The 10,729-nt window shown below is 45.0% G+C and overlaps 1 protein-coding gene across 1 annotated transcript in view; it reads left to right on the top strand.

Moving 5' to 3' along the window:
- The first annotated feature begins 417 nt into the window (after positions 1-417).
- The window catches only part of BMP7 (bone morphogenetic protein 7), a 46,315-nt gene continuing 36,003 nt past the window's right edge, over positions 418-10,729 (top strand). The window contains exon 1 of the mRNA XM_032705262.1: positions 418-925. Coding sequence (XP_032561153.1) covers positions 418-925 — 508 coding nt within the window. The remainder of the gene's footprint in view (positions 926-10,729) is intronic.

Genomic DNA, 10,729 nt, shown 5'->3' with positions numbered 1-10,729 from the left:
AGACGCTCGGGACCGGCTCAGCCTCTCCCGGAGCCCGCAGCCTCCACAAACATCCTGAAAAGCAACCTGAGCAGACGTCCCTCCTCGAGGCAGATCCAGGGATTTTTCTCTCCCGGGCGGTTCAGGAGCTGGCGAGCGAGCGAGGGAGCGAGCGCTCGGGTTTTCCAGCGCCTGCTCCTCCCACCAGAGACACCCTCCCGCCGCTCCCCGCCGGGCCGCGCCGCTCACACGGCTCCGCCGCGCCGTGCGGGACGCGGGCACTGCGCGGCCGCTCCCGCCGCCAGAGAAGAGCTCCCGGGGAAGGGTCCATGGGCCGGGGCCGATAGGAGCCCCCCGCCGCCGCCTCGGGCCATGAGCGGGCAGCGGCGCCTCCGCGGGGGCTGAGCGGGGGCCGTGCCGTGCCGGGCCGTGCCGTGCATGCCGGCGGGGCGCGTCCCGCGGCGGGGCAGCCCCGCGCCCCCCGCGCCGCCCCGCAGCCCCCGCCGAGCCGCGATGCCGGCGGCGGGGCGCGGGCAGCCCAGCCCCTGGCTGCTGGTGCTGGGCGCCGCCGCCCCCGCGCTCTGGCTGCGCTGCGTCCTCGCCGACTTCACGGTGGACAACGAGGTGCACTCCAGCTTCATCCACCGGCGGCTGCGCGGCCCCGAGCGCCGCGAGATGCAGCGGGAGATCCTCTCCATCCTCGGCCTGCCGCACCGCCCGCGGCCCCACCTCCACGGCAAGCACAACTCGGCCCCCATGTTCATGCTGGACCTCTACAATGCCATGTCCGTGGAGGAGGGGGCGGCGGGGGCCGCCGCCGAGGACGGCGAGGGCTTCTCCTACCCCTACAAGCCCATCTTCAGCACCCAGGGGCCGCCCCTGGCCAGCCTGCAGGACAGCAACTTCCTCACCGAGGCTGACATGGTCATGAGCTTCGTCAACTTGGGTGAGTGCCGGGCTCGGCGGAGCCGGGTCCGGGGCAACCGGGCAGGGAACCGCGCCGGGGGGAGGCTGGAGCGGCGCCCTGGCCACCAGCGGGAGGACGAGGGCTGGTGGTGCAGGTGGCCGCGCTTGGGAGCTGTTTCCCAGCGGGTCAGGTGGGTGGCAGCCCACCTGGGCAAAGGACAGGTAGCGACCCTCGGAAAAGCGGCTCCTTTGCCAGGTAGTGGTTAAATGGCACCAGCGTGGAGAGGGCACTGACTCCGCATCACAGCATTTGGACAGCCACAAGCTTTCTCCACGCTCCACCCTGCGCGCCGACACACTAAGGTCTCCCTTTGATAGTTGCTGCACTTCAGAAATTGGGTTTGCAGGTAGGAGTTACACAGGACGATTAGCAGGTCTGTTCCACATCCCACACTGCCGAGGAATACACGAAACCCAGGCAGGACCACGGGTCCCGGCACAGCTCCCGGTGCCGGGCTGGCTCTCGTGCTGGATGCGGAGCCACCAGGGCTGCCTGGACGGATAGTTCCCTGCGGCATCCCAGCGCCGCGCTCCCGCGGCCGGAGGGGCTGAGCCGCTCGCACATGTTTTCCTAATGGCTTGGGAGGGATTCCACAGTAAATCCTTATTTACTCCTGCAGCTTTTCCTGTTGACCCCAGTTTATGCCGCTAACTCGCCTCTTTTCACAAGCACATGTGGATGGGTTTATGCAAACGATAGAGAGTTGGCACGCTTTGTATGCGCCTCGCTAGGCCTCTCTAATTGGATGCCACGGCCCAATCTGATTTCCATTTGCTCGCTGCAGATTGCACACCCGTGTGGACTGACTTGGCCGGATTTGAGTAAAACGTTGTCAGGGTGCGCGTTCTATTTTAAATATGTAATTATAGACCTGGTTCACTCTATCCCTTTTTAGACCTCATCATGTGCGGCTCTTAAACCACACATGTACAGACTGGGTGCCTGCAAGTTCAAGGCAGAACCTGAATTGTATTTCCAAAACAAGATCCACTCAGACTTTGTCCCAAACAAAGGGAGACACAAAACACAAGAGGAGACCACCTCTGGCACGTAACCTGCTAGGGATTACAGACCCCCATCTCCCATAAATCCATTAGCACCTTTATGGATGTCACTGTTCTGGACACTTCCACTGTCTGGAACTTCAGAGGGAACAAAGATTAAATCACCACCTAAATCACCACCTCTCTAATCCCAGCACTTTAACCAACTTGAAAAGATCAGCAGCTGTAAAGGCTCTGTGACACACGTTAATAATTATTAGACACGGTAGCCATCCCGGCACAATTCGTGCATGATAAGGAGACACAGGACGCTGTGGGAGATCTCTAGTTTGCATGAGCTGCACCTCCTTATTAACTGCCATAAGCTTCACAGTGGGAAGCTTGGAATTACATCTGGCCCGGGGGCTGTGCTCTATGAGAGCTGGTGCTTTCCATTTGGAATTACAATGTTTGTCTAATCAGTGCTGGATCCTTAAGCTGATGAGCAATGATACATTTAAAATCAAATATTTGAGCAGTCAAAAGTACCAATGACAGTCAAATATTTGACTTTAGAGATAAGAGAGATCTTGCTAACACTATTCTCTGTGATTCTTGGGTCCTACACCGTGTACAGCCGAGTGCAAGGACAGTCTCGAGCAGAAGACAAAGGATGTTGAAGTAACAATAGCAAAATTCACACTTCTCTTTCCATTTTGGTAGAGAGGAGAGAACATTTATGAAACATGTAAGTACCTAATGGGAGGGAGTTTAGCCCTGGGGAAGCAGCTCTGCTCCTCAGGTGTAGTTATCTACTGCATAACTTTCATCAGCGAAACTGCAGCGCTCCCATCCCATGCTTCCAATGTAAGGAAAATCTCCCTGTCAGCCCATGGAAGAGGTGCACTCTTAATGTTCAGGTCACTACTTATTTTGAATTCAAAGGAGTGGAATCGATCCATAAACTGTGAAATAAAACTTACATTTTGGATATGTCTTTGCCTACATGAGAACTCTTTACAGAGCAGGTTTCACCTGTATAAGCTGTAAGAAACCAAGAGTCGACGTGATGGGATGGCTGCAGTGGATATTTCATTCGTTTCGACCTACCAGGTTTTATGGTCAGCTTAGAAACCCCAGAGTGTTCTTGATGCAAAATACTAAAAGATCATTTTATTTAGATGCTGTCAGCGTCGTCAGTGAGCAGTAAGAGCGCTGGCAAAATCCAATAGTTTTAAGGACAGGTGGAATTACTACCAGCAAGGCACATTTCGGAGGTTTATCTGTGCTGTTTTGTTCCCTTGTCAACAGTGCATGCCAGGACGAGTTTAAAAAGGACATAGATCTATAATAGCTTTCTTCATCCCTGTGCACACCTTTCATCCCATTATAGTCATCGCTCTTTCATCTTTATAGGACAAAGACAGGCCTGTTTATGGACGTTTTAATGAATTAGAGCAGCCACTCGCTCCCGTATATAGTCAAACACAACACCTGCTTTGAGACGTACAGTTTTCTATGACATTCAGGGAAAATTAGAACATCTATTGTAGGACTGAATTTTTTTGGAGACTTTCTACAGTGACCCCTTTTAAAGCAGAGCTGAATTTCCTAAATGCAGACTGTAGTAAGCCGTGTCCTACTTTTGTAAGAGATACTCTGTGAGCATTGCATTTCACAGGTAGGCTTTTATTACTATACTAGAGCCATCACAATGAGGAAGTGTCACAGTGTAATAAAGTTTCATTTCAGAATGGAGGAAGTAAAAGCGATTAAAGAAATAGTACTTTTAAATTTCATTCAATAAAACATGTTAATTCCAGGCTTCCAAATGCTAATTTATAAAAGCACTTTTTTGCCTTATTCATATTTTTCATTTATCCACTTTCACAATTTCAGAAGGAAAAATATTAAAAAAAAATTACGTTGCAAGATTTACTGGGATATATAGTAAAAAAGCCAACGACAAACCCCACACACATTGATTTCTATGGAGATACTGTGTATATTTATTCTAGTGAATTTATACTGGGTATTGGTAGGGAGGAACCAAAATACAGGTGCTCCGTTTCAGGGAGCTTTTTACTAAGCATGTAATGTTACTGTAAAATCTTGACAATTAATTAGATTTAGATTTATAACCAGTTAATTCACAGGCTACATTTTGTCTTAGCTTACACCTGTGCTAAGATGGATGGGGAATGGATTTTTGTCAAGAATGAAGTTACATGTAAATTAAAAGAGAATTTAGCCACAGTGGTCTGACTAAGTTAGTTAATTACTGGCTAATTTTGTAAAATTTATTACTATAATTTCACTATTTAGAATTTCATTTCTGTCCAAGTACAGTTTACAAGCTGAACCATTTTAGGAACTGAAAAAATGCAAAGCATTTTTTGCACAAGTTTAATTTCAAGTTTATAAACAGCAACTAAGGAGTAAACATCCTCTAGATGACTTAGACCTTCTCTTCTAAAAATAATTGAGTTGTCCTTATGCCGGTAATCTTGCCTTGGTAAACAGAGTTGCTTAGAATATTTTTAAAAGAGTCAGCACAAGTGATATGCAATTTGTTAATTTGTCTCGTGGTTGATTATAAAATGAACAACATTGTTTAATCCTGGCAAAAAAGAAGTGGGGGGGGAATTAGTCATTCTTGGAAGGAGCACTTGAAAGTGGCTTTTGTTAATATAAATCAAGAAGCTGAAGAGCCCCCAAGTTTCCTTTTATTTCATACCATCTGGCTATCCTTTTTGTTGACAAGTGTTTGGCATAGAGAACCATCTCTTTGCCCTTTAATAACAGGCTTTAACACTGTAGGGTATTAGAAAAAGATTCTATAACAGTTAAAAAATTTCCTTCGGGGAATACTTTATAAAGTGAGCACGGGCTGCAGGCATTTGCAGCTGTAACCTGGCTTGTGTTAAAATTTGGAAGGGGCTGCCTTGCATTCCAGCTCACTACAGGCCTTCATTGGTGTACAGCCAAAGGTTAATATAGATGTCACACAGTTTTTCTTTGGAGAGCCTCAGATATAAGAGTATGCGTACAGCTGTGTTTTTAGTAACCCTTTCATAATCACTTCTTTTAAACCTCATTTTCCTGCTTATATAAATCAAAGATTTTCAAGGATATTTGACCTGGATTTGAACTTATTTGATCTTCACATATTTCCCACTTGAAACAAAGCAGATTAAAAGTTAGCCCTGGATGCCTGGTCCCGATCACATGGCTTGTCCATACATTAGTCCCAAGCCCTTGGTGTTTGTTTTTCTTCCTCCTCCACCTAACGCTGCTAGAAGCTCTGAAGCCTGAACAGGTACATCCCATAATTGTTTTGGGCAGTGTGGATATGTGCAACGCTTGGTGGTAGAACATTAGCTAAGGCAGAAAGCTTGCAGCAAAGTGAAGGTATGAAGGACACTGATGTGCAGCAGGTATTCTTTGAATGTACAGGCATGTTCTAGAGAGAATTCAACTAATTTCTAGTGGCAGAACAGAACAGGAACTATTTACCTCTGCCGTGCTGGTGCACTGGTAGCAGAGAAAGGAGCAGCTGAGGACAGATGTCCTTATGCAAGAAAAAAGGACGTGGAAGTTGTCACCGCCCCCCACGCCGCTCGCACACAGCGGATTTGTCCCAGAGCAGGATCTTTCCTCCTTTCCCACCCAGGCTGTCCCTGGGGTGGGGGGGGTGAAGCCCCCTCTGTGAGCTGTCGTTTAAAAGCCAAAACACAGTGGCTCCTAAAGTGCTTTTGAAGGAGACAAGCCTTGATGGCCAGGTCTTGAGATGCTGGTAACAGGAGCTGGGCACCAGTGGAGCGTGCTGGACCTGCTCCCACCCTGCTCCCACCCGCGCACTCATGCCCCCAGTTGTGGTGTGCGTGTTGTGTGTATGTTGTGTGTGTGTGTGTGTGTGTGTGGTGTGTGCTGTGTGGGTGTTGTGTGGGTGTTGTGTGTGGTGTGTATTGTGGGTGGTGTGTGCTGTGCATGTGTGTGTTGTGGGTGTGTGTGTTGCGTGTGTGTGTGCTGTGCATGTGTGTGCTGTGTGTGTTGTGTGTGGTGTGTATTGTGTGGGGGTGTGTGCTGTGCATGTGTGTGCTGTGTGTTGTGGGTGGTGTGTGTGTGCTGTGTGTGTGTATTATGTGTATGTGGGGGCATGTTTGGGGTGTGAGTGTGTGTGTGTGTTATGAGTGTATGTGTTGTGTGTGTGGTGTGTGTATGCATGTTGTGTGTGGGGAGTGTGTGTTATGTGTATGTGGAGGGGGTGTTTGGTGTGTGTGTGGTGTGTGTATGTGTGTTGTGTGTGTGTGTGGTGTGTGTATATGTGTTGTGTGTGAGGGGTGTGTGTGTGGTGTGTGTATGTGTGTTGTGTGTGAGATGGGTGTGTGTGTGGTGTGTGTATGTGTGTTGTGTGTGTGTGGGGTGTGTGTGTGTGAGAGGTGTGTGTGTATGGTGTGTGTATGTGTGTGGTGTGTGTGTGTGGTGTGTGTGTGAGAGGTGTGTGTGTATGTGTGTTGTGTGTGTGTATGGTGTGTGTATATGTGTTGTGTGTGAGGGGTGTGTGTATGGTGTGTGTACGTGTGTTGTGTGTGAGGGTTGTGCCTGTGTGGCGTGTGTATGTGTGTTGTGTGTGTGTGTCCCTGCAAAGGAGGTTTAATGGCCTCTGGGCAGGCAGCACAAAACCAGGCGCTACGTTCTCCTCTGGAAATAAGCCCGACACACATTTTCGGGTCGTGGGGGGAGAGATGTGTGAGAGAAGGTTACACAAGTGGTTGGAAACATTAATTAAAAAAAAGATTATAACTATTAAAGCCCGGTCAGAGCTGTTGACAGGCTCCTTTTAAATAGGACACTGCGATGTTTTAGTTTAATACATTCTGGCAGTGTCACCGGGGTTAAGGCTAATACTGGGATGTGTGGATTCTGTCATGTTATTGTCAGGAGGAATGCAGGGATTAGGTTTAAAAGTGGCGGTGGGTGAGTGGTGCAGCTGTGTACACTTATTATAAAAGATTTAAGTCCCACTGGTAAAATCAATATATTAAATTGCAAGAGCCCCTGTTTTTAATTAGTTTAAATCAAATATACTGTTAGTGCCATTATGGCTGCTATCCCTTGAATCAAGTGAGGAAATGCTAATATTTATATGGAAACTGTTAATTTGTGGTTAAAATGATAACACATTTAGTTTTATGCTTCTAAATTGTTCTAACTGGATGAATACCAGTGAGAAGTTGCAATGGTAGATGAAGTCATCTGAGCAAGAACACAAGTAAGCAAATTTTGATAATATGCCAGATAAACAGACTACCTGTTGATATATAGCATTAAGAGACTATGATTTTTTAAGCCCTTTCCAATTTTCCTCTCTGGGGCCTGCATCAAAGTACTTATGTGAATTAACCACCCATATATAAAAATGCATATATTATTGTATATAAATAAACTATGCTATTATATATATATCTTCTCTAAATGGAAGGAACTTCTAAAGAAATGAGAGAGCTGTTTAAATTAGTTTCAGGATGAATATTTTCCTTCTGCAACTGTTTGAAGTAAATGGGACTACTCACGAGGACTAATCATGGATAAAGTTCTGCACACGCTTATGTTTGGAAAAATGGAAACCCAAGAGAAAATTCTTGGCTAGGTCTTCATTGGTGTAAATTGTCAAATTTCTACTGGAGCTGGCCCTGTGGTCTCATTTATACAACTCTACGTCCAAAGTAATTCCCATAAACTCCCTCTTGATTTACACTAGCACCACTGAGAGCAGAGTTGGGCCAAAGAAATGCCCCTGTGTTGAAATAATGAGCATGCAGTAGTTTCTGCTAGAGCTTCACACAGTTTTCTCTCCTAATCTTGAAATTGTTTCTGAGGGAAGTTTCCTTTGCTGCAAATAATCAAAACATGAACTAGCTCCTATTAGTCACTGCTTATCATTATTAGCCCGATCCATGTTGTTGAACTACAGCTGAATTCCCATCTTTGCAACAAACAGAATTTAACAAATAATGTTTGACAAAAATGTGAAACTGATATTTCTTAATACAAGACATATTTCATATGGAGAAACTTCAGTGCTGAAAGATTCCTGGTATCAAAATATCTGAATCATAGTACAAATAAACAGCGCCTTGTAAAGACTGCAGGGCCGAATTCCGTGCTGGAGTAAGTCCACTGAAGTCAGTGGAATTGTGCCAGCAGATAAACTGCCATCTAGATTTTTTCAGTGTTGAAGATTTTGTCAGTAAAAATCTTTGCTACATAAAAGGTTGCAGGTAGCAAAGTTTGAACTGATTCTGATTCAAACAGTCCTTCTGGAAATCCTTATTTTGCTGATAAAAGCTACAAAGATTCCTGAGCCCCCCCTTTATTTGGGTATGTGTTCTACAATTCCATTATTTATACATAAATACACCTGATTTACAGCAGGTAAAATAAAAGCCATCTTGGGTGTAATCCCTACAACACTGTGCTTTACCCATTTTTTTTAAACATTTGTATCATCTACCTCTAAGAGTCAGTGAAAATCCTTTAGTGATCCAGACTGAGTGGATTGAATTAATGGCAACTTTGAGACTACAAGTTTTAGTGTAATTGCTTTATTGTCTTGGAACCAAGATGCTTACAATCCAGTTCCTGTGCAAACATGTTTAACGTGTGTTAATGTGTTTCAAAACCAGATCCTCTCCGCAAAATTCTGCTTTTCATTAATTGACATCAGTAGCATGGTACAGTATTTCAAAGCACTGGCCAAATATAAACTGTGTTTCTAATTTCCTTACTTTCCTGTGTTTGGAATGCCAATGTTAATTTGTTCCCATGGAAGAGTGAGATCTGCCAACCACAGTTTTATGTAAATGGCTTTACAGTGCAGGGCTGCCAACATTAAACGATACTTAGCAATTTTCATGACATTTTGTATTTAATGCTTGTGTGTGTGTGAGAGAGAGAGAAATAGAGCACAAGCACTGATGATCAAGACAAATGTTTGAAGAAGTGTATCCTTTGAGTAACTATTACTTAATGTTTCTTCTCATTTAACATTTTTTAATAAGCTATCAGATATTACACAGCATATTCCCTGTGCCTAGAAAAAAGCTGTTTTGCAGGGAACTTTGTTGCTAACTATCCAAACAATTCCCCCCACCTAATAATTTTAGTTATTTATTAATAGATGAGCAGATGGACTTTAGTTTGTGTTGTTCCTCTGATCATTCGGAACTAGACAGTAAGAATGTGATATTACTCAGCATGAGAAAATGTAAGAGCAAAAAAAGCTGCCACAACTAAGGAACAGGGGAATTAACAGATTTTGATTAAACTGCCAACAGATAATTTTTCTTCAGAAGAAAGGAGTAGCTAGATAAAATCATTTGCTTTCTTAAAGAAAATCAAGCATAATAGTTTCTTTAGTGGTATGTCTGCCTTTGTACATGAAACAAAAGTGAAGTTCCCTTTAAACAAGTTTATTTTAAACTGATGTTGGTAAAAACAAGGTCTGTTTATGTATTTCTCCTTTTATTCCTGGAAGATGTTCAAAATACAAATTGTTCATGTTTCAGTAGATTCCTCTTAATGAGTGCTATGGTTTATCTCTCCATTTCCCTGGTTTATTGGAACAGGTGCAGTGTCTGCCATCTGTGCCAGCCCTGTGCTATACCAACAAACAAAGTGTTGTTTTGGTTCACTGGATTTAAAAGTCTCCTGAGAGTAAAGAAATGAAAGAGAAAGAATTTAGAAAGTGCCTAGTGAGGGAAAGGCACTTCAAGTAATGTGTTTTGTCACTCAAATCTTCCCGTAAATTACCTTAAGCTATTTCTAAACTGTTTGAAAAATTTTATCCGTCAAGGATTAAGTTTCTGTTGCATCTTGGAGGTCCCACACTATTCTTTATCATCTTTATCCTACTGCAGTAGCTTCCAAGTTAAAGTCTTTTGTTATCAGGTTGAATTAAATTTTACAGGAGTAAAAACTCTTTTTTTTCCTTTTCTTAAAGTGGAAGAAGCACGAATTTTCATTTTTTCAGTGTTTCTGCTTCCACCTCATTTGAGGGATCCTGCAAATAGCCATCCAAGTTTAAACAAGATTATGTTGTAATTAGACAGACAAACTCATAATTATTTAAGGGCTAAACCAACAACAACAACCCTTTCAGGTTCATTTTGACAGTGTTTATCCAGTGTATCTGGAAAGGCTTACAATTAAAGTGCCTGAAGGGTGGGGATGAGATTTTTCAGCATGCAGTCAGTGCTATCGGGTCCACCTGGCCTGGGAAACTATGCAGGCTTTGTAGCAGAGAAAATCCTTCAACTTAGATCTTCATGGCACGCTCTTAAAAGCTGCCTTCTTTTAAAAATAAAAGAAAACAAGGAAAAGGAGGGGAGAGGGAAGGCGCTGCTTCCCTCTAAGCAATAATTAAAACGACCAAGTGCCCCTCAGGCTCTGTGTGATGAGGGAGCCCCATCGCTCCGATAATCTCCCGGCGCATCATTTTTTAAGGTTTTCCCTGTTGTACACAACTGCCTTTGGAATGAGCACAAAGTTTCCTCTCGTCAGGCTGCAGCCTCCCAGCGTGGTGCTGGGCTGAATCACACCTCCACGGACCCCACTGATGTCACCAGGCAATATCCTCAGCTGGAGCAGCCTGGCCCGGGGCCACCCCGGTGGTGAAGTCACCACCCCTGACACCGTCCAAGGAGCTGGCACAGTGTCCTGTGCCCAGTCTGGGGGGCTGTAAATCAGGGTGAGATCTGACTCTCTCACTGGAGCCACTGGGCCAAATCCTGCCTTC

Source organism: Chiroxiphia lanceolata, chromosome 17, assembly GCF_009829145.1.
Source record: "Chiroxiphia lanceolata isolate bChiLan1 chromosome 17, bChiLan1.pri, whole genome shotgun sequence".
Taxonomy (NCBI): Eukaryota; Metazoa; Chordata; class Aves; order Passeriformes; family Pipridae; genus Chiroxiphia; species Chiroxiphia lanceolata.
Note: the sequence above shows the minus strand (reverse complement) of the source record. Positions and strands in the feature narration are given on the sequence as shown.